General features: G+C 36.1%; 1 protein-coding gene across 1 annotated transcript in view; it reads left to right on the plus strand.

Annotated features, from left to right (window-relative positions):
- Positions 1–23766, plus strand: part of VPS13C (vacuolar protein sorting 13 homolog C) — a 74965-nt gene that overhangs the window by 7013 nt on the left and 44186 nt on the right. Inside the window, exons 7-37 of the mRNA XM_053988589.1 lie at positions 1347–1412; positions 3135–3244; positions 4115–4174; positions 4898–4957; positions 5708–5788; positions 6419–6476; positions 6772–6899; positions 7772–7878; positions 8515–8686; positions 9151–9213; positions 9819–9954; positions 10497–10591; positions 11203–11345; positions 12523–12715; positions 12873–12987; positions 13321–13457; positions 14180–14306; positions 14916–15033; positions 15377–15506; positions 15802–15880; positions 16590–16729; positions 17278–17452; positions 17843–17910; positions 18076–18135; positions 19434–19587; positions 19744–19860; positions 20821–20924; positions 21224–21391; positions 22156–22457; positions 22700–22847; positions 23516–23624. Coding sequence (XP_053844564.1) covers positions 1347–1412; positions 3135–3244; positions 4115–4174; positions 4898–4957; positions 5708–5788; positions 6419–6476; positions 6772–6899; positions 7772–7878; positions 8515–8686; positions 9151–9213; positions 9819–9954; positions 10497–10591; positions 11203–11345; positions 12523–12715; positions 12873–12987; positions 13321–13457; positions 14180–14306; positions 14916–15033; positions 15377–15506; positions 15802–15880; positions 16590–16729; positions 17278–17452; positions 17843–17910; positions 18076–18135; positions 19434–19587; positions 19744–19860; positions 20821–20924; positions 21224–21391; positions 22156–22457; positions 22700–22847; positions 23516–23624 — 3723 coding nt within the window. The remainder of the gene's footprint in view (positions 1–1346; positions 1413–3134; positions 3245–4114; positions 4175–4897; positions 4958–5707; positions 5789–6418; positions 6477–6771; positions 6900–7771; positions 7879–8514; positions 8687–9150; positions 9214–9818; positions 9955–10496; positions 10592–11202; positions 11346–12522; positions 12716–12872; positions 12988–13320; positions 13458–14179; positions 14307–14915; positions 15034–15376; positions 15507–15801; positions 15881–16589; positions 16730–17277; positions 17453–17842; positions 17911–18075; positions 18136–19433; positions 19588–19743; positions 19861–20820; positions 20925–21223; positions 21392–22155; positions 22458–22699; positions 22848–23515; positions 23625–23766) is intronic.

Raw genomic sequence — 23766 nt, forward strand, 5'->3', positions numbered from 1 at the left:
TTATAAAATGCTGACAATATTCTACTATAATTTTACAACACCATCTTTAGCTGTTTGGAGAGTGATTACCCTTCCTTAATGTGTCTGGGCTTAAGATAATGGAAGTCCAGGCTGTCTTGAAGCCAGGGACAGACAAAATGAACTATTGAAGGCATTCGCATGCTTTCCTCTCTTTCTCTTTATTTGCATTGCTCTCAAGTTAGGCAAGGAAACAGCTTCCCTTGAAGTTCAGGGGAACTATTGTTTTTTGGTCATGCTTTATTTTTAACTTCTGAAACCTGATTTTCAGAAATTTACACTTGGCCAAAGTTTCTTCCTTGAGTTGTTATCTGAGCACAGGTGTAAAATGAACTTAAAAACATACATTTAGTTTCTCCGTAGTAGTGGATGTGGGTGAAGAGGAATATCCTGTTTCCTTAGTTTTGTCATACATGGGAGTGAAAGCCAGAGACCTGCTAATTCAATAGTAAGTGAAGGAAGCTGTCCTTTTAAAGTAACCTTGATAAAGGATTACTTGTACTGTTAAAAGGAACTATCCAAAATAAAATGTTTCTATTTGTTTAGGTTTTCCTTTTTATTATTTATATAGTGACCACCCTATCACCTTACCTGCAAGACAGTTGAAATCTTGGCAGACAATTTCCCTCCTTTGTTTGAACAAGCCTCCAAATGACATCAAGGTGTTCCCCATGGTTAGGTTAGGTACACTGTTATATTTGCTTCCTTGTTGCTTTGTGGGATACACCCTTCTCATGCTCCAACCCCATAAAGATAGACACAGGCAGCACTATTGCTGAGTTACTTTTGCTGGGATGGCCAGAGGGGGGGAAGAAACAATGCAACTCACCAAACTAGTTTTCTGCAGAATTGTGGAAAATTCTTCAGCATCATTTAAATAATGAAATGTGATTTTGTGGGTTGTAAAATGTGTGTAAATTATGGAATTTAATTTCATGTACAGCTTTTAGAATCATCATTTTTGTATGTCTCTTTTGTGGTTACTGGATTTGTTCTTTCAGAGTGCTTTCATACCATACTGTTGATTATCATGAGAATCCTATTGGAAAGCGTTCTTTGGGTTTCCACATACATCTGTATCTTAGCTTGAAAATTATGTCCTTGTATGGTAGAAACCTCTTCTAGATTTTTATATTATGCTATGAGAAGTAGCTGATTGTTTGCTTAACACAGCTGGAATTCTTGAAAAGCTTTTAATGAGACCTTCTAAGCCATTATGCTTTAAGACAGGCTAAACCTTCTTCCACATTTTCTTATGCTTTCTTACATTTCTGCTTTACTAACTTGAATTTTATCCTTTTTCCAAAAAATTGCTTGCATTACAAAAGGACGTAAGCGTAAAAAGTACAAAAAGCATTTTAAGAGACCCTTTAGAGGTCGTGATCACTCAAAAGGTGGGTAACAGTTATGGCTTTTAACTTTAAGGCTTGTTTTGGCTTTATGCTTGGATTAGTTTTTAATAGCCTTGGCTGTCCATCCAATGAGACCCTTTTCCTCCTGTTTGAAAGAGAGGATATAAATTGGAGAGAGCTCTTTTTGCTGTGTATCTGTTCTCTGGATCCAGTGAGTCTAAAGAGAGTCCTTGTTTCTCTTTACTTGGATAGTTGTGTTTGTTCCTTCATCTTGAACTATCTGTAGTATTTGCAGCAGAACTGTAAACTAGTGGCACTTCACAGTGACTATTGGAATACTGCACGTGTGAGTTACGTCAGTTTGTCTGATTTTTGTAAGATTCCAGTTAATAGGTAAAGAAAACCTGAAACTGGTGCTATAGCAGTAAACAGTCTTTTTCATCACCTTTTAGCTCTCTGTTCTAAATAACTGATTTAGTGCTATGACGTATTTAAACAGGAATGAAACTGATGTTGTTCCCCAAGAGGATAATCACTGTCTATAAACACTAAACTGTGCAGAATTGACATGTCCCGTGTCGTTGTATCATTATGTATTTGGTCTTGGAGGAAGCTGCAGCTGTACACAGACTTGCAGTTTTGTGGGGACCCAAGATAAGCTTTGCAAGGTGTTACACAAATTGCTGCTGGTAGCTGCATATGGCTGCAAAAATGTTAATGGGTTCCTTGTGCTTAGAGATCATGAAACTTTGATAAGGACTTCTCCTTTTTTTTTTTTTTTTTATTCAGTTAATAGGAAATGTGTGTTGCATGTAAAAGTGATACAATGATTCTGGTTTTTTTTCTGAGTTCGGGCAAGTTTTTTCAATTGAAGTCAAATGCTTTCTTGACTAAAACTGCATTATATCATGTTCAATAGTGAAGTTTCCATTTTTATGCAGATTTCCTGACCCTCTGAAAACTTTTAAAAAAAAATCTCATTCTTTTAGCAGGATGTACAAAGTTAGATATGTGCTTTGTTCACCGTGCATTGCATATGTAAAAAGTTAGAAACAGTTCAAGTAAGCCGAGTCAAAACCTGTAGTCCTTATTTTTCTCTATAGCCATGACTATTTCTTCAACTTGAGCCATCTGTAGCATTTCCAACAAAAATGTATAAGCTTGGTAGGCTGATCAATGGCATTTGCTGGAATAGCCATATTGTAGGGAGGGTACTGAACACAACAGTGTAGCCTGTAAAGGTAGCTAGAAGACAAGCAGCTCAGTCATCCAGCCATTCTTCAGGTAAAATGCTGCAACACAGCCTGAGATGGTAGAGCCATATCACTATAATGAAAAAATGAAGGATTGTAAATATTACTCCTTGCCTTTGCATGCATTATTCAAGGGTATTTTGTGCTAAATTGCTCTTACTCATTTGCTTCTTGAAACCCCTCATTGAGGGACTTTTAGGAGAGAACCTTTTACCTTGGAAAGAATAGAAGGAGTATATTAATCCAGAACTTACTGTGTGCCAAACTGTTTTGACTGAAATTTAGACAAGTGTTTTCTTGTGGTTAAGTTGTGCATGGGCAGCTACTATCATATCCTCAGAATATGGATGTGCAGAAAAGGAAAAAAACATAAATATGTAATATAAATAAGTGAAAGCTAATGTTAATTTAGAGGAAATATTAAATTTACATTGCTGTAGTTTTTGATGTAATGTAATTAAAGATGCAATTATTACACTAAATACTGACTTTTAAAAAATTCTTGTTCTAGACAAACCAAAGGAGGAGAAGAAGGATACTTTCTTAGAAAAACTTGCAACTCAAGTTATAAAAAATGTGCAAGTCAAAATCACAGGCATTCATGTTAAATACGAAGATGATGTAAGTAACTGGGGCATATTGTCTTAATTTTAAATTGGCCTTCAATGCAGTTCTGATTCTGTAGTCCATTGAGAAACTGTGTTTGTGCCCTTGAAAAAATTGCTGTGGTTTCTTCTGCATCTCTTCAAATAACTTGCCCCAGATATGACTGAATGCCAGAAATATGGATATGTGAAGCAGATGTTCTCTTTCTCCTTGTCCAGTGCTGCCTTGCTCACTAAATGTGGGCAGTGTCTGTTGTCACATATTGCTGCCTGCAGTGAATGCACAGAGGTTTTCAGTGTCCTGGGGAGAGTCCAGAATGGCAGAAGCTGAAGGGTTTACAGATGGGTCTGAAGGCAAACTGTTGAAAACACTTAATTGATGAACAAGAATGTTTGTTTATATGAACCAAACTGGTATTTCTAGTTTTACCTTCCTTTAGTAAAATGATTAAGCAGTTTGTTAGAGACTGAGACAATTGAGTTTAAAAGACAAGCACTGGATAATAGTGTATTTCTCAAACCTTTCTTTGGGACTGTTTTCAGAGACACTAAAGTTAAAGAGGTTATAGAAGTACATATCATGAGGTGATATAGCTGACTGAGATGTGGTACTCTAATTATAATTTTTTTCCCTTTATAATGATATTAGAATCCAAAAGAAATTTTCAGTTTGAATTGAAGTTCACAATAGTACACAATACTTCACAATTGAAGTTTACAATACAGCCATATTAGTTTTGGCCTATCTTAGGGGGTTTCAGTAATGTTTCAGTTAGATTTACTAAGCAAAGAAAGTTGCTCAGAACAGTTCAGGATTTCAGTCAACTTTAAGGCTACGTTTATCTGCATCAAGAGAAATAAATAACTGGTTTTTCTGTTTTTGTAGATCACAAACCCACAGTGTCCGATTTCCTTGGGAATGACGTTGGGCGAGCTTAGTTTACTGGTAATGTGTGTGTGAATGCATGTTCTTGTGTGTTCAGTTTGCTTGTCTTTGGAGTAGCAGAAAGGAAGAGGAACATAGTAAGAAGATACAGTGACAGTATGCATACAGCTGGAAGTGAAGACAATCTTTTATTCATGCAAATAGTACTGGCAGTTTGAGCAAGCAGAAGGGAAGAGGATCAAGGAACATAACACTTTCTGAGACTTGGTGATTTGTTCTAATGATCTGAGTTACCTTTGAAGCTGGGCAGGTTATGTCCAGGCATAGTAAATGAGGGCAAACATTGCATCGTGGTGATCAAGAATTTGGTGTTTTGCCAGGCCTTTTGAGAAATGGGGAGTGAAAATTTCAGCTAACCTCTCTTTGCCTTAGCTGTTAAGCATTTTATGGGTAGGATGAGGAGTTGAATATCAAAGTATGAAAGTAAACTGACAGATTTTTCTTTTTTTTTTTTTTTTTTTTTTATTCAGTTAATAGGAGGAAGTGTGTGTTGCATGTAAAAGTGATACAATGATTCTGGTTTTTTTTTCTGAGTTCTGGGCAAGTTTTTTCAATTGAAGTCAAATGCTTTCTTGACTAAAACTGTGTTAAGATAACAGTATGTTATCTTGATGTGTGTGTATGCAGAAAAGCTGGGTGCGTTTGTTGCTTGGAAGCATAGGATAAACCACAAATATGTTAGCTAAGATGCACAAAATTGCTTTTGTCACTTTTAACTTTTAGACAACAAATGAGAACTGGACACCTTCCATTCTGAATGAAGCTGCAAAAATAATATACAAGGTAATTTGTTGTGGGTTTTTTTCCTAAACAAGTGAAAAAAGCAACTGATCCTGGAGACTAGTAAACCTGGGGCTCTAAATAAAGTTGAAAAAATAGTTTGCTTTTTGAATTTGTTTTCCTTTATTTTGGATGTATGTTTAAGCACAAGTAGAGCACAACTAAATGTTTTTATGTAAGGCATAAACTTAAACAAACTCCATAGTTTAAATAATTTATCTTAAATGTGAATGCTGATCCCCTTGTTCAATACACTGTGCAGCAAGCCTGCGTGGAAACTATGATTTCAAACAGGTTGTCAAATTGCCATTTTCTAATCTAATTTGCATTCCTAATGTAACTGGGATTCTGGGAGCTAAGCAGTCTCTCTGTTCTCCCTGCCCACCTCCTGAACCACCCCCAAACCTGTGTGGAAAGGAGTACACAGAAATGTAAGGAATTATAGGAACAATCTAAGAAGGTTTTAATAGTCTTGGCTTCTTCGTTAGGCCAAGTACCAGTTTTGTGCACTGTCGCCCCTGTAATCCAGGGTCATGTTTAACAGATGTGCATGTACATGTGCTTTAAAAGCTTGCAATTCAATTATCATTCCAAAATAGTGTTGTCAGATTAAATACATCTCAATATTAATGGTTCATTTGCTGTCTTATCTGCTTTCATATGTTTTTTTATTTTCACAAATGGAAAGCTAAATTCGTAGAATGGGTTGAATACAGAGTATGCAGTTTCTTGCATGTTTTCTTTCCTGTGCAGCTTTTGTGCCTGGACAGCCTCAGTGCTTATTGGAACATACACAGCAAAATGTATTATCATGGCTCCCGTGAACAAATACTGGTAATGTAGAAGAAAGTGCATTAATTACTATATTCTCTGGCTCTTGTAGTATTCCAAGCTAGACCACACTGATTTATCCTCACACTTACAGTCACTGTGTTTAGGATCATATGTTAATCCATTGCACTATTGCTAATAATATTTTCTGAACCTCATTTGTTATCAACCCCTATAGGGTTTAGACATGATATATTTTTCACCTATTATGTTTATAAAGGTGTTCTGTGTGTCCTTGAAGAATACTACTACTTTCCCTTTTTCTTTTGTGCTCATCTTTTATGGATACCTTTATTTTTGTTTTATTTTGCTCTTAACAAGTAATGTACTTAACCTAGTGAGCTTGGTTCTAACATCAAAGATCAAATCAAAACTCTGAAGTGCTTAAAACCATCCAGCTGTCTAAGAACAGCCAAGTTCATGTGGCATTGCCTGCCTGTGGATGTTTTCCTTTTTTTTTTCTCTGAATCTCAGTCTGAAGTGAAAAGACAAATTGATACACAGCTTGAATGGAGAGCTGCAGAAGTCTGCAAAATACACATTTTGAACTTGAGTTGTCTACTCAAAGTTTTGAGAACTCTAAACAAGTAATGCTCTTCAGCAATTGTTAGGCAGTATTGTATCCCTTTACAGGATCAGCTGAAAAGAGGAATTCCCTGTCATGGTCACCAGCCTGAAGACTACCAGTACAGTAAGTGAGCTAGGAATGAATGAATGTAAACTGTTCTGAGCATGCTAGTGTACAACAGCCTGATCTGATCCTGCAGGCATGGCCATACTATCTTCATTTTAGAAAAACCATAACGTAATAGAACATATTAGGGCTTGTATGCTTTCTGACTATTGCAGGGCTATCTTAATTGTTGTTGGTAAGAATTGCATCCTCATTCTGTGGGGCTTGAGCATGCATGTTATCTATTGATGTGTTTGATCTATTCCTTGTTATATTTAAGTAAAAATCCATCTCAATTTTTTTTATCTTCAAGTTTTTAGACCAGTGTCAGCCTCTGCAAGACTCTATATCAACCCATATGCAGAAGTAGAACTGAAAACTCCTAAGATTGATTGTAATGTAGAAGTACACAGAATTGTCATTGAATTCACTAAGCCACAGGCAAGTTGGTTTGGTATTTATCACCCATTTCAGTTTGTGATGAACTATAGTGTTTTTTCACTGGAAAATATTCTTAGGGATTTGTGTGCTTATATGCCTGTAGAATTTCTAAACTGTTTAGCAGTACCTGTGGGAAAAGTGTAGGATCTGCTCCCCTCTGTGTAACAGTCACTTCCTGGTGATTCTTGTACTCTGACACTCTTATCTGTGAACCCTCTGGGACCCACCTGATCTGTATTCAGCCCTTCCAGTAGCATTCTTTTCATCTAGAGAATGCAATCATGAGTAGCCTTTATCTTACTAAACTATAATCCAGTGTTATAACTGAAGAGATGCCAAAGTACAAGCAAGGGTGAGAATGAATGGAGTGTGCTGTCTTTGGTAACAAAGCCTGCTGAAATATCAAAAAACGAATTTAGATGGTTCCTCAGCAATTTTGTGTTCTTATTTATTCAGAGATAACTTGCAGTTAGTTGGCTAAAGAGCTTTTTAGATCTTACCAGTGTCTAAGTGTATATATATATTGAGTTCAGAACTGTACCAGTAAGGTTCACTAATGTAAAGGCAGCTCTAAAATGAGGGAAACTGCATTGACAAATGAATAAGGTTGGTTTGAGAAAGCCTGAGAGTTTGTGCTGAGCAGGATGGTAAAACTACAAATTGTTGTTCTTGGAGGGAAGCAGGCGTTCAAAGTGGTGTCCTTTGAGAAGAATGGGTGCAGTTGGTCCACTTTCAGGTACTAATGAAAATGCATGGACTTAAATTTCTGTGTAGTGTGAGGAATACTGAAGGCCATGGTATACATGCAGTTCAAGCACTGCCTGCAAGCAAAACCTGAACCTCTGCTAAGAAACCTGTTTTCCTGTGTTTAGTACCTCAGCATGATAGACCTGCTGGAGTCCATAGATTACATGGTTCGCAATGCACCGTACAGAAGATTTAGACCAAATGTATCTCTTCATAAAAATGCCAGGGAATGGTAAGCTGTGTACATTCATGCATTCTTTGGGAGATGCTGGAGTCTTCTCCAGTCTCTTCATTCTCCTTCACGGTTAAAAGTAGTTTTAAAACTAGGTCACATGCTGATATAACTTCCATAGAGCTTTGCTTAGCCCTTAGATTCATGTGATAAAAGATCCAGTTGATGAAAATCTCACTTGTTAAGCTGAAGTCCCCTGAACAAATGCCAATGCTCTCACTAGAGGTTAAAATGTAATTTTAGAAAGGCTAAAGAAAAAACTTTGCAAATGTTATACAAGGGAAACATGTATGTCAGCTGTAGATTTGAATTGATACGATTTTTGTTGGCTTTTTTCAAAGTACTAACTGATAATGATTATCAAAGTGCTTAAGTGCACTTAGTGCTGTAACAGCCCAAATTTGCAAACGGGCAGAAGTCAATAAGGATGGTTTGTAGCTCTTCACGCATTAAATGTAAGCCCTCTGTCCATTTTTCAAAAGTGATGATGAAAACATAAAAATTTTTATAAGCCAAGTTACTCAAATTGCAAGTGGTGGACAAAGTGTTTGCATTCTAATAAACTACCTCTGCAACCTGTAAGTTGTCATGCACAAATGAAATGGGAAGTTGTTCACAAATATGGAATTATTGTAGGTGGAAATATGCAGGTAACAGTGTTCTTGAAGTTCACATCAGAAGACGTACTCGAATGTGGTCATGGAGTAATATAAAACATCACAGGCAGCTTCTGAAGAGCTACAAAAATGTGTACAAGAACAAGCTAACACAGAGTAAACTGTCAGAAGAAACACAGAGGCAAATCCAGGTATGAGTCTTTTCTCTTTGGAGGAATTATCTTTTGGTCCCTCTATGAAATAATTCTTTAGCTATAATTGAGAGTAATCCAGGTTGATGGTTTTACAAGAACACAAGAGGTCTGTGAAAATACCTTCTTAATCCAAAGTTCTGTATAACCTATTGTGGAAAACAAAATAAAATACTAGCAAAGTGCCATTAAAAACAATCTATCTTTGGTTGAGGATTAATGAGCATGGATACTTTTAATGAAGTGCAAGAGTTATATAGTTAAGAAAAAAACTAGACTGCCTAACATGAATTTTATGTTCTAGTGAGCTTTGCAGCTGGGGCTGGGATATACCTGTGATAGAAATGAGCAGAGCTAGAAATCAATTGGAGTGTAAATATGAAGGAGCTTGTTGAAAATTTATAGTGGAGAGCCTTTCCTAAATATGTTTTAGCAGCAAATAATTTGAGCATACATTTTTGTAGGACCTGGAAAGAAAACTTGACGTCTTCAATACAATCTTAGCAAGACAACAAGCACAAGTTGAGGTAAGGACTCATTTCTGTTCAGTAACTTTGTAGCACTTCAAATAGGATGGTTTTGTCATGATAGTATTTTTTAAAAAATTGTGCTGATGTGTATGATAGGATAGATAGGTTGGAAGACAAGTTTCCTATCCTTCCAGGACAAGAGTAGAATAATTTCCAAACTGAAAACCAGTTCAAAAACAAGTTCAAATTTTTTAAATGGTACAGGATTTGTCCTCAGATTTGTTACTACCAGGTTAAGAAATCTACTAGATTTAAGGAATGTAAATGCTTTTTGTACTCTCTTAAATACTGTCATTTTGTATGGTTCCTACATTTTTGAAGTCTAAAAGCTGGTGAAATGTGTAGAAAAAACTGTCCAAAGTAAAAATAAGGCGTGTTTGTGTCTGTTCATGCACAGATACACAGAGAGATGTCCCTTACCCTGGTCCTCTTTTTGCTTCCGCCTAGTGAGTCAAAGAGCTCTGAATTCCTTATGGTGTGGTGTTGCTGTCCCTCAGTTAAATGCATGTTCAACATGCACACATATATGAATTATTTACAAAAAACTAATAATAGTATACTTTACGTGTTTTGTCCAATTTGTTTTAATTTTTGGTTTGTAGACAATAAGATCAGGACAAAAATTACTGAAGAAGAAAAGCACTGAAGCAGAAAAGAAAAGTGGAGGATGGTTTAGTGGTTTCTGGGGTAAAAGAGAATCTAGGATTAAAGAAGATGAAGAATCACCTGTACCTGAAAGTAAGTGTAGATTGTAATGCACTAGCGAGATTGTACATACTTTTATACATTAAAAAGAATACATTATTTTTGCTTCCTACTATGCAGGAGAGGGTATGGCATAAGCAGTGCATTTTATGGCACCTCTTACTCAATATTGAGCTGGCAAATAAGGCATTCTTCTAAATTGGCCATAAGCTTTTCAGAGCCTTGGTGAGGAGAAAAATATGGCACTTACAGCTATAGTGATAATTGCAATACTCTGTTTCTGGTGATTTGCTGTCTGGATCAGAGGTTTGATCTACTAAAATTCCTGAAATCTATTGTCATCATGAGGGGCTATGGATACTTCTGTAATAAAAATTAAATTGATTTCTGTGCTACATCTGTACCACCATATATGTGAAGACCCTTTTGTGAATTATTTCACAATCTGGAATTTAGTGCAATATGAAGAATCAATGGAATGTATCACCACAGCTGAAGTAGTAGGAGGCAAATATGAGGACAGGTGGTAATTGTTATTTACTAAGGTGCAAGTTGTGTGGATTTTTGTTTCTTAGCTATTGATGAACTAATGACACCAGAGGAGAAAGCTAAACTTTATACTGCTATTGGATATAGTGACAGCTCCCATCACCTTTCATTACCAAAGCAGGTAAGCAACCTATGGGATGGTTTAAAAAACCAAACCACTCAACAAATTAAAGATGCCTTCAGCTCTCTCATTACCCTGAAGAAAGATGAAGGCTTCAAATTCAGGTAGGAAATATTATTTGAGCCTTCTGAAGTTGCTGATTTATGCAGTCATAAAATGGTACATATATTGGGAAGTCAGAACCCTCTCTTGGCAAGGCCAAGATTTGACATTTAGCAGTAAGAACAATAAAGGCATACAAGCTGTATCTTCTGAAATGTAGTTATTTAATGAGATTATAATGATCTTGGTTGATTTAGTGAGTCCTCTACTGAATGTAGTTTAACTATGCTTGCTTCAGGGTTTTAAAAAAAATTCCTTAATGCTGGAAAGAGTGAGACTGTATTTGCTCTGCATTTGTTGAACTACACTATTGTACGTTAAAGAAATGATTGGTAAACATTGAATAAAGTAAAGAATCTGTACTTTGCTTTCTGCATAGAGATGAGTTTCTAATCTTAGTTGACTGGAAAAACTTAGAAAGACACATTTTAGTTTGTTAAAATGAGGAGTTCTGAAACATTTTTCATATTGAGATGACTAATTTCACTTTTCTCTGTTCTTCTCACTAGTATGTTGCTCATGTTGTGACACTGAAGCTGTTAAGCACTTCTCTTACAATTAAAGAAGACAAGAATGTGGCAGAAACTCTAAAAGTACAGATAATTGATCTGAGTACAAAAATATCACAGCGCCCAGGAGCACAAGCCATTAAGTAATTGGATTGGTATTTTCTTTTTGTAGAAACATCTCTGCCCCTTCCCACCCCACTCCCTAGCTTCTTAACTTTTCTTGGGTAGCACTTGTTGTATATTGCCTTGTAAATTTGTTGGCATTCTTTAATTGTACTCTGTTGTAAATAATATAATTTGGTGAATAACATAGAATGGAAGGAAGAAGGGAATGCTGTCTGCTACTTTTCATGAACAATGGAAACCTTTTTCCTGAATATAAGTGTTGAAGTGCTGAATATGACTTTTGGGAAGTGATAGCTAAGCCATGTTAAGTGGTGTGGCCAGCACACTCCAGCCAAGCTAGTGAATGTGTTACTCACTGCCTACAGAAATGAGAAATTATGTGTTTGTGCTGTAGGTGGAAAATCAGCTGGAGCATAAGATACTGAGACCTTTCTGTGTTTTAAGAGAGGGCACACCAGAAATATTGAACAAAAATTACTGGATTACACAGTCAGTGCCTAAGATTGCCATAAAATTGTCTGGGAAATTAATCCGTGCACTTTTTGCTTTCATTTGCAGTTCCTTCAGCTCAGGCTTCATACATAAAACCACAAGCTCAGCCACTGAGTCTTGAAATATTTTTGCTGAAAACCGTTCTGGGGAATTTTCAAGGTGCAGCTTGAATGCTGCACAGAAACAAAGAGCTTTGACATTATTTTACATAAATGCATGCCATAAAATTTAATTTGCAAGACTGAAGCAGTAGAACAGATAGTCTTATAAGTGTTATGTTTCTAAAAAAATGTAGTTCAGTTATCTCAACAGAGCCAGGCATATGACACCGATTATGGCCAAGTATGTTGCCTCCCAAAGTCAGGGATTTTAATGGTGGAGGCACAGGACCTGAAAAGCAGTTTATTATGTAATAGGTACTTCTAAGGATGAGTGAAGTTGGTGTGGTTTGGTGGTGTTCAATGGCTTCCTTCAATAGTGTTTTCCTACAGACTCCACTTAACACTGTGGTCAGAGCAGTTCTCAGTACAAAATTCCCATTTGCACCAAAAGAAGTCTGTAACTGCTTTTTACATCCATACACAGTAGTAAACATTCCTATGCTTTTTATTTATGTAACATAAATATTCTGCCTTTCTTTTCTCTTGCAACTGATTCTAATGCTTGCCCAATTAAGTATTTTTAACTATTTGTCTTCTTTAGGGTTGAAGCAAAGCTTGAAAACTGGTATGTTACAGGCCTGAGACAGGAAAACATTGTACCATCTCTTGTGGCTTCCATAGGGGATAGCAAATCTTCTCTGCTTAAGATTGAGTTTGATGTTAACCCAGAGGACAGTACAGCTGACCAGAGCCTTACTATTGAATCGCAGCCTGTGGAAGTAAAATATGATGCTGTGAGTAGTAAGAAAAACTCTCAGGTGTTTCTGAGACCTCTTTCCCTGCTCTTAGTCTCTTGGCTCTGTCCAGATCTGATTTTGAGTTTTTGTTGAGTGACTTATATGTATAATGCTATATAATGCTAGTTATTGTCTTTTTTTTTTTTTTTTTAAGAGAACAATAAATGCGATGGTAGAATTCTTTCAGACAAGTAAAGGAATGGATCTTGAAAGATTAACAACAGCCACATTAATGAAACTGGAAGAAATCAAGGAAAGAACTGCTACAGGTAAGATAGTAACGCATCTCAGTGATGGTGAGCCCTTAAAATGTTTCCTTTTGATTACCCAAATACTTGGCTTATGTTGATGGGGCTTTTTTCTTGAGTTGGTGCTCTCATTTCAGCTGGGATAGAGGTAATTTCTTCCCACTTGGTTGCTTGGAGATTTAGTGAATATTTTGTGGGAAGGAGCATTGAGTTTAGTAAGAAATCAGTAGAATGCTATGAAAGTCTTGATTCAAGAGGCTTTATCTTTCAGATAACATCTTTTTATATTCTGTCACAATTGTTTTGACTTGTGAATAGAATTTACATTTCCATGGCCTTTCCTTTTTGTTTAAGGATTAGCTCATATTATCGAAATGCGGAAAGTCCTTGACTTGAAGATTAATCTGAAACCTTCCTACCTTGTGGTTCCACAGACTGGTTTCTACCATGAAAATTCAGATTTGCTGATTTTGGACTTTGGTACATTTCAGGTATATAAATGACATCTCTTATAAGCTCAAGGAAAGCAAATACTGTCTTTTAACGTAGCTGTCATCTGGAAGCATCTTGCTTTCAGAAGGCAGGGTGAACATCTGTGTCAACGTATTTTTAACTTATCATATTTCTAGCCCAACAAATTTGGGTCAGTAGTTTGATCAGAGTTGTTGAGATATCTTTGACTAGTTAATCCTCCCCAGGAAACATGTTCATGTTATAATGTAACATTTAATTATAACATGTTCATGTTATAATGTAATACCTTATCATTGAGTGTCTTTCATTTCTTCAGCAGAACACATGAACTTTTGTTTCCTTTCTTGTAAAATTGTAGCCTTTTATTAATAAAAGAGAATATAATTTTTTCTCTTGAAGTTTGAAAATTAATTCCCTTGTTTCTATAAAATGGAAAGATTGCAATAATTTAGCTTGATTTAATGACTGATTAAATATTTATTTTAGTTGTATTCCATAAGTTAAATTATAGATTAGTGAAAAAAAATTAATAGCTTGAATTAAGTGGATTGATAGAAGTAACAGCAAAAAAAATCTACTTAGCAAGAATAAGTGAAATGTGAAGGGATTTAATATATTTCTCTATAAGAGTCCAAATGTCAATTATTAACCCCTATGAATCATCTTTTCATCTTAACTAGAATGAATAGCACATATCTGTTTTAAAGATTTAACTTAATTTTGTTTGTTATGTGTTTAGCTGAACAGCATAAATCAAGGCAGTAGTGAAGCTTCTAACTTTTCATCTTTAGAAGAAATTATGGACAAAGCTTATGACAAATTTGATGTGAAAATTAAAAATGTGCAACTTCTTTTTGGAAGAACAGGTAACAAAACAACACAGCTGCTCTTTATGCAAAAGATTGTCAAAGGCTACCTACCTGTAATAAATAAATATGTTTTTTAAAGAAAAAAAGACACACTAAAATCAGTAGGTAATGAAAAGATAGTTTATAGTACACATTGGGTGCCAAACTTCGAAAAAATAGGTTAGTTTCTGCTCATTTTTTGTTTGGATCTGTGCATTGTTTCAATGGTAGCAATGAATGTAAATAAAAAGAACTGTTATGTTTTCCATCACATACAGGAAAAGCTAAAATTTGCCTTAGTTCTTCACTTAATTTCATGTAATCGGTAGAATGCTGGGTTGCCGTTCTATCTTTTCTCTGTCTATCCATTTGTTTTTCTAGGGGTCAATGTAGATACATCTTTTAGTGTAGAAATTAGTTTAATGCTGCTAAGGCATTAAATTTAATGCTGCTAAGTAGTGTTCACAAATGGGATTAAAAGCTCTTAAAATACTTGACCTAAGTTGTTTTAGGTTGCTTTAGTTGGTGAGTGGGTTTTTACCGTCCTAGCAATTCCATTTGATGCCTTAACGAAAGCAATTAGCAAATGATGGTTTTTTTTCATCTAAATTTACTGGACATTTTCAGGTGAAGACTGGAAGAAGGCTCGTTTTCAACATCCATCAAGTTTGCACATTTTGCAGCCTATGGATATTCATGTACAGCTGGCAAAATCAATGGTGGAAAGAGATTCCAGGATGGCAAAGTAATATATTAATGTTGAAAATACTCATTTAGAAATTACTTGGCATTTAGAGAAAAGAAAACTGTGTTGTCCCTAAAGGTTCATTTGCACTTTGTAATTTGAAGGTATTAACTAAGAAACTGAAATAGGTTACTACTCTTGGCAAAATGTTTTTTTGGGTGCTGGTTCCCTGAAGCCTTTGCTGGTTACTAACTACTGCTTAAGTCCAAGCACTTTAATGCAGAATCCCTGGCTTTACTGTGATGTGATCTTTATATAGGAGTATCCATATTGTTAAGATTTAAATGAGGAATTGGTACCTTTTTGTATAGGAGTTTAATCAGTTGTTTTTTTTTTAATAAAGGTTTAAAGTATCAGGAGGACTTCCTTTGGTGCATGTCAGGCTCTCTGACCAGAAAATCAAGGCAATCTCTGATCTGATTGATAGCATTCCACTGCCTCAGAGGTCATCTATGTCAGTTCCAAGCACAAAGGTAAGCTGACTACAACTAAGAAAACTTTAAAAAAAACCCCAAACAAACAAAAAAAACCCCATCACTAGTGTCTTAATTGACTTACCATCAGAACATTCTGGGCTTCCTCAAGCAATGGTGGAGCCTTGGTCGTTGTCCTGCAGGTTTCAATATAAGTGTTGGCAGAGCTGACCTTGCCAAACAGTGTGGGGAAGGCATTGTGGAACACTGATCATCAGTAAAAAATATGAACATACCAAGTTATATAAACTTTAAAATACTGTGTTGGTTATTTTTCGCTTTTCTTTCCCTCCAGGTGCCAGCCATTCCCACAATTCCAGTTGTTGGTAAAGGGTTGCTTAGTACACCCCAGTTGTTAGCAGAAATAGTGTCAGGTAAGAAGCTACAGTTGTGTCCTTGTAAAGGTAGCAGGCCATAACTTAGGGAATAGCTAATATTTTCATGCTGTTATTGATGTTGAAACATGTAAGGAAAACAGGGATGAGCATGGTGGGTCATATCTACCCTCAAGTGCATAAGGAGATTTGATTAAGATGCTGATGTTACCTCAGATGAATAAACTTGCTTTTTCTAAAAAGCAAACCTGCTTTTTAAAAAAAATTAATATTATGCATAAGCAACCTCTTAAAATGAGTGAACTGTAAATACTGTATTAGGTTGTCCTGACTGTTTTGCATTAGCAAAGTTCTCAATTTTCTGAAAAGGAAGAATTAGAATAACACATTACTGAGAAATTACTGTTTTGACTCTGGATTTGAGCATTTATTTTCATGGCTGTTGTAGAGAAAAATTTCCTATAGTGGAACCTGGACACTTGTTCCTGGAGCTTCTCTTGTTGTTACTTTGTGTTCTTGAAAGTCTAATGATGCCTTTAGACTCTAGTACTGTCTTTAATAGGGCTTTAATTTTGTTCACTTCTCATCCAGTGGGTAAGAGAGCAGTATAGATCTAAAATATATTTTGTCAAGTTAGATTTAAAGTGATCATGCTGTTAAAATTGCAATTGGAATGAGAAAGAGAGGGTGGGATATTTAGCCCTGTTTCTGGAAAAAGTTTACTGACAAAGTCATTTCGCTTCTGTAGACTCTGAAGAAGAATATTTTGATTTTGAGGAAGGCTCTGAACCAACTGACAGTTCAGTAATTAAAGGAGAAGAAATAAGAAAAGAGGAGCCTGCTCAGGAGGAACTGACAGATCTTCACCTCAAGTTTGAAATTAAAGAAGTATGTCCCTAATTCTGGTTTCTCCTGCCTAAAGAATACTTTAAAAAATATCCAATATTCTTTTACCAGTATTCTCCAGATTAGTGGATGCAGAAACATAATCACCAAACAAAAAAACCCTCATGTATACGCATACCTCATATGTATAGAAATATGTATTTCTTGTCTGTATGGGATGCATATAAATAAAACATGATGCATACACACAGATGTATTAAAAAGAAAAAAGTCCATTATTGGAGTATTTTTACTAGAAAAAATTAGTACCAACTCATAATTAGAGGGTAGGGAGTGGGAATTTTGCACTGGAGAAACAAAGTCAGTCTCAGGCAGGTCTCTTGCAAAGAGAAAATCCCCAAATATTTTTTGTATTTATATCTTTCACCATCAACCACTTCTCCATTCTATTATATACGCTAAAATCTGTAATAAAAACAGTGCTTTCAACAAAGCTGGGAGGGCATTAGTCTTGCACTTCTGTTGTTGGTTCAAACAGTGAGAATACTGCATTTGAAAAGGTGGCATAACTGCATTTCTTGTTTATCCAGGTTTTAGTAGAACTCACCAGACAAAAGAAAATTGAGGAAACAGTACTTGTATTTGATGTAATGCATCTTGGGACAGAAGCTACTGTCAAAACCTATAATTTAGCAGCTGTATCTTATTTGAAGAAAATAAGCTTGGATTACTATGGAATTGGAGGTAATAAGCAGTGGCAGAGAAGTGGACTTCTGAGTGTGTAGCAGTTAGCTGGAGCTCTCCTGTGCCTTGTGCTCTCTGAAATACAAATGTCATTCCAGTTTCTCAGTTAATGTGCAGCTGTCCATTGCAGTGCTTGTGCCACTGATACAGTTGATAAGCTCTAAACTCTTACCATAATGCTTATGGGATAAATAAATGGCTTAAAGCTCAGTCTTTGGATGGAGAAGGGATTTGCCATTTTGGACTTAGCAAAGAGAAACTAGTGATTCATATTTGGTGGTCCAATGTATTTTAGCAAATGGTACTAAAAGTTAATCCCTACCTTCAAGGCACAAATTGTTTGGTTCTCTGAAAGAACAGAAATTATCCTAATTCTTGTTTATCTCATGTGGTGTTTTACAGGTAAAAAAGCACCCATTCATCTAATTAGTTCTTCAGACAAGCCTGGCTTAGACCTTCTGAAGGTGGAATATATCAAGGTATACATAAAGCTTTTTTAAATTATTTTTAAAGCATTTCTATGCATTCTTAATATATAGTCCTAAACCTACTATTCAGAGCCAATTGGATTATTTTGTATCTTTTGAAGAGGACAGTGTCTGGTTGGAATTAATATTAACCTTCATGCAAATCATTATTTTCAGGCTGACAGAAATGGGCCACAGTTTCAGACAGTTTTTAAAAACACTGAACAGATGATTCAAGTGAGTGTTTACAGATTTTTTTTGCTTATTTTCTATTGGTTTGTTTGCTCAGAACAGAGGAATTATTAAGAAGTGTTTTGCTTTCCTGCAAAAGCAGGAGATGTCAGGAGTTAAAACATCCTTGAAAATTTTTATACCACTTAAGAGCAGAATTTTTGTCTGTTGAACTGCTGAAAAAGTGTCTGTCTAGCTCATGCAGATGAAATTCAAACTACTGTAAGAATGCACCTTCTCATGCATCAGGGATCCTGACATTCAGGGCCCCAGTATGAGAAACTATTGTGGAGTCACAAAGTCTTTCTCTTTTCTGTCAAATAATCTGTGAGTGCCACGTATGTTCAGCACTCTGTTGGCTGTCTTTTATAAGGTGTCTAAATCCATGTCTGAGTGTGTGTTTTTTTTTTTTTAAACTAATGGTGTCTTTGAGTCATATTTTAGTCTAAGGAAAAAGAGTGACTGGAGGCATTCTTGAAATAAAGTACAAAGGATGGTGTTTTTTGTGATAGGTCATTTCTTTTCTTTATACCTTTATGACATTCTTTTCCCTGCCTTACTTTAGTATGAAGACTGAAATATTTCACTTGTTATGTAATAGTTTTAGAGTGTCTATAGATTTCATCTGAGAGCTTTAGTTACTAAAATCCTTTTGCCAAAAAGCAAAAGCTTTTTTTCCTGAAGCTGCAGCAGTAGATGAAAGTTCTGATACTCTAGTGCTGCTGAGTTACCTGTCTTCATACTATGGGCTAGTGCTAGTGTCAAGAGAACTGAATTTTCTGTACATCATCTGGAGCTGCTGTTGCCTTGCAGCTGTTCAGTGGGACTTCTGTGCCTGGTGCATTTGGGCTCTATTTCCAGTTCCAAGCCCATTTAAGTGGACAACTTTTATTAAACTACATAGGAGGCACTTACTTACCTTTTAGACTCCTTAGTGGAATTATTAAGGAATATTCAAAATATCTACATGTCAGCCACCTGCCATAGTACTGTTACTGCAGGAGCATTCAAGCCCAAGGCTATGTTTGACAAAATCAATTTTGCATCACTTGTTTTTGTACTGAGGAGGTTATAGGTTAGCAGTTACAGCTGTAAGAGCTGGGTTGTTGCTTGGTTTCCTTACTTTCTAAGCTTATCCCCTTTCTGCTTTACAGAAAGCTTTTTCCTTTATGATCTGTTGCTGGCCACACATGCAGCTTTTCTGTTTTGAAGGAATGGTTCTGTTGCACTGGGTGCTTTTGCACCTCAGTCTGACTCTGACATTTCTAAGTAACTGATCATGTCTACTCTCATGTTTTCAACAGGTAACTTTTTCATCACTTAACCTCCTGTTGCATACAGAGGCCCTTATGTCTGCTGTCAGTTTTCTAACAGCTGTTAGTCCATCAGGCAGTGAAAGAAGTGGAGAGACACCATCCAAAGAAAAAAAGCAAGAAGATGACTCTAGATTGAAGAAAGGTAGAGTTGTGATTATCCAAATGATGGTTCTAGAAGGATGTTTTGCATACTGGCAAAGCAAATCCAGAGAAACACAATTAGCTTTGTAGAAACAAAGATGAAAGTCAAAATATGAGTTATAGGTGCCTTGAAAATCCCACCTTCTCTTATTTCTAGTGTCTAAACCTTCCAAGGATAAGGATGTGTTTGACTTCAAGCTTTTTGCCAAGCTGGATGCCTTTTGTTTAAATATTTGTGATGAAAAAAAGAACATTGCAGAGATCAAGATACAAGGTATTGAATTCTTTATTAGAAGTAACTGCTCTGGTAATCTAGTTTCAAAGCAATTGCTAATCATTGGACTAAAAAAAAGGTGTAAATATGCAGCATCTGTTTTTATTTATTTGTTTATTTATTGTTATCTGTGCAAGAATGGCTTGTCTCATTTTCAAAGTCAACCTTCAAGTCTGTCATAATGTTTTGGCCTCCAGCTAGAAAGATGTGCTGTGTTATTACTTAAATAATTAGGTTCAGCCTTGGAGGGAGCTTGATTGTGGGTGACTTTTCATGTTGTACTAAGTGTTGGATATTTTTATGGTATACTGTAAAGGTATTTAGGATAAATAATTATGTAGGATAAGAAAACCCCTTCAAAATGTTTTCTTTAGTTTTTAACCCTAGGGGTTTGTTTGGGTTCCTTGTTTTGGTTTTGTTTTCTTGATTGTTTTTGCCCCTTGGAAGGGCTACCAATAATTCTGTGGGGGAGTTTCACTTCTGTCTGGCTTTAACTGCCATCCTCATAGTTGGTAACACTCTCTTACAATTACTTAAGAATGTGTGATATCCAAAATTAGTAGTGTAGTCCATAAAGTCTTTTACTTGTGCCCATCTCTAAATCATATAATGTAGCCACACAAGATTATGTATGCAAAAATATTGGATTAAAATAGTTCAGTATAGTAACATCTTTCCTGATAGAAAATCTCAATGCATTCACTCAATAGCTTGCATATTAATAAGTGGATGATTGAGTATTTTTCTATGAATAGTAGCTCAGTTATTTCCAGACATGATAGATATTGAAAGAGTATTTGTATTAGGAGTATTTCTGTTTTGTTTTGGTTGAAGCTGTAGTACAGTCATTCTTAAAGTAACTTAGTGACTTTTCCTCATTTCCTCTGCTGGCGTCCTCACCCTGAAAATAACTGTTACTTCTGCTGTGCAAGACTCTGTTTCTATTTTTGTACTTTGCAGGTCTTGACTCATCTCTTTGCCTTCAGCCAAGCCACACTGTGTTCTTTGCCCGACTTAAGGACATAGTTGTCACAGATGTTGATCCAAGGACCCTTCATAAAAAAGTACTCAACTATGAGATTTTAACTTTTACTTGATTTTTGGTTAGTTTGATGTGTATAAAAGTGAAATGTATTACACATTCCACTCTTCTAAAAGTATTTGATTTGTCATGAATAAGTATTTTCAAATAAGATACATCATAAAGAATAATTTTCATATGACAAGAATGGATGTTTGAAAGGATTAGAAAAACTAGTAATCTAGCTTGTAATCTGATAGGCTGATGGTATCTTTAGTTCTTTGTGTTATTACCTTTGTAGAAGCTGCTGATGGCTGGTGGGTGCTGTTTCTCTCTTTCTAGGCTGTGTCTATAGTGGGAGATGAAGTTTTCAGTTTCAATCTGACATTAAATCCTCATGCTACTGAGGGAGAAGCCTACACTGACATGTCAAAAGTGGATGGTACTGTATGTTTGAAAGTGGGCTGCATCCAGCTGGTGTACCTTCACAAATTTCTCATGTCTCTCCTAGTAAGTCTTATTTCCCTTTGTATGTTTCTGCAGCATTCTCAGATTAGTCTTCTGGGCTGTGCTCTCAGTACAAGTGTTAAGCTTCAGTTTCTAGAAGAGAAGAGATGGGTTTAATTTTTCCTGTGTACTATTAAAAATTTTGGTAAGTAACTGATTTAAATTTCAATTGGGTCACTTCCCACTCCCAGTTTTGGAAATAGAGAAGAACTTGGTGCTGTTGAGGCAGTTTGGGGGTTTTATGTTTGCTACCCTTTCCACCCTAGCAAAATTCAGAGTTCATTGCAAACATATCAGAGCTAACACTAGAGGCAAATCTTTCTGCAAGGTAGGTGTCATGATGCCTGCAAATTAACCACTGTAAATATCAGTGTGTTTGAGTACCCTAATGGTAGCTTTTTCAATAAAGCACCAGTGGGCTTTCTCTCATTCAATAGGTTCTTTAATAGGAATTCAGTAGTATTCAGGGAGGGCAAGAGGGGCTTTCAAAATTGTGTCCCTAAAAGCTAATGAGCTAAGGAGTCTTGCAGCTAAGGAAGGAAATAAAAATAGAGATGAATTTAGAATAATTGGATTGTACTGGTTAGTACTTCTTTGACCCTCCATTAGAGGTCATGACAGAAGGTGCTCAGTTGTCTTTTCCTCTGGAAAATTCAACAGAGTAGGCAGCATCAGCCATCAGGTGGCTGATGATGTAAAATGAGAAAATAACCTAGAGTAAAAACTGTTAACAGACATTTCTCCTTTCTCTTAAACTGCTTTTCTAGACCTTCTTGAACAACTTCCAGACAGCCAAGGAGACACTGAGTGCTGCAGTCCAGGCTGCAGAAAAGGCTGCTACCAGTGTGAAAGACCTGGCCCAAAGGAGTTTTCGGCTTGCAATGGACATTCACTTGAAAGCACCAGTTATAGTTATCCCCCAGTCCTCCATTTCCCCCAATGCAATAGTAATAGATCTTGGTTTGATAAAGGTTCAGAATCAGTTTGTCTTGGTGTCCTCAGAAGACAGTTCACTCCCTCCAGTCATTGACAAAATGGATGTGCAGCTGACAAAGCTGAAACTATCGAGGTAGGGTGACTAATACTCTGTAGAACATTAATGTTCTTGCCTAGAAACCATGGTTGGTGCTAGTGTTAAATATTTGGTAGTAAAATACCTTTTATCTTAGAGCAGTTAGATCAATAATAAAATCAGAAACTGTTCTGCTTAGGAAAGTGGTGCTACATTTGAGATTTTAAGATTTTCAAAAATCTAACCTGTGACTTCCAACTTCCCAACTGTTTTCTTTTCTTTCCTTTCTGTGTTTCAAGGATCACTTTGGAGACAGATTTATCACATCCAGATATTCAGATACTTCACCCTATTAATTTAAGCCTTTCTGTGAAACGAAATCTCTCTGCAGCTTGGTTTCACAAGTTACCAGTGGTGGAGGTGACAGGGTATCTGGATACAATGAATGTAAGTCTTGTGAGAAGGTGGTGGTAATACTTAGTTTGAGAGCAACCCTTAATGTTATTTCTGGGCACAAAGGGGCAACAAGCTGCAAATTTTCAGTAGGTGTGGAGTGGATTTCAGCAATGTAATAGGATTTAACCCTGCCTAGATTAATGTAGTGGTTTGAAAGGATCACATAAATGGTTTTGTGACCAGTTCTCTGAGCAAGAATTCTTTGATGTGTTTTGGTTTGTCTTCTTTAGAAACTGATTCTTCTTGAGAGGAGTTTAAATTAATGCAAACATTTGCTTCCTACTTTCCCATCACCCTTGAGTGGGATACTTGTTTTTTGTGGCATTTTATGTACTGTGAAAGAAAGTATCAGGGACATCTTGGGTGAAACTGAAACGAAAATATCATGAAAGGGCATGTCATTTTCAGGAATGTGTTAAAAGCATAGGTACATTAAATGCTGCAATGTATATTGATACAGCACTGGAGGTCAAAACCATTATTTTACAATAAGTGGTGGGGAGAATTTAATTTTTTTATTGAAGGGATGATTCTGCTGGCAAATTAGCTGTAAATAAGCATTCTTCTTGCCAGGAAACATTGTTCTGCTCTGTTAGCAGGTGATAAGTTCAAGGAACAATGTGTTTTTCCTGAGAATTGTGATCTGCAAAACTTTTTAGGTTGTGTTAAGTCAAGAGGATTTGAATGTCTGTCTCAAAGTGTTGACGGAAAACCTGGGTGAAGCAGAAGAAACTCAAAAGGATGCAAAATCAGTACTGCAAAAGGAAGGTCAGAGATGGAATTCGTCATTAATACTAAGTGTGTTTGCTTTCAGGAGTAAGGAAAAGCATTTATTATCTGGAAAGAAAGTTTAGATCTGAGAGTATGGTAATAAGCTGAGTCTAATTGATAAACTCTTCTTTTTAATTTT

Source organism: Vidua macroura, chromosome 12 (assembly GCF_024509145.1).
Source record: "Vidua macroura isolate BioBank_ID:100142 chromosome 12, ASM2450914v1, whole genome shotgun sequence".
NCBI classification, from domain to species: Eukaryota; Metazoa; Chordata; class Aves; order Passeriformes; family Viduidae; genus Vidua; species Vidua macroura.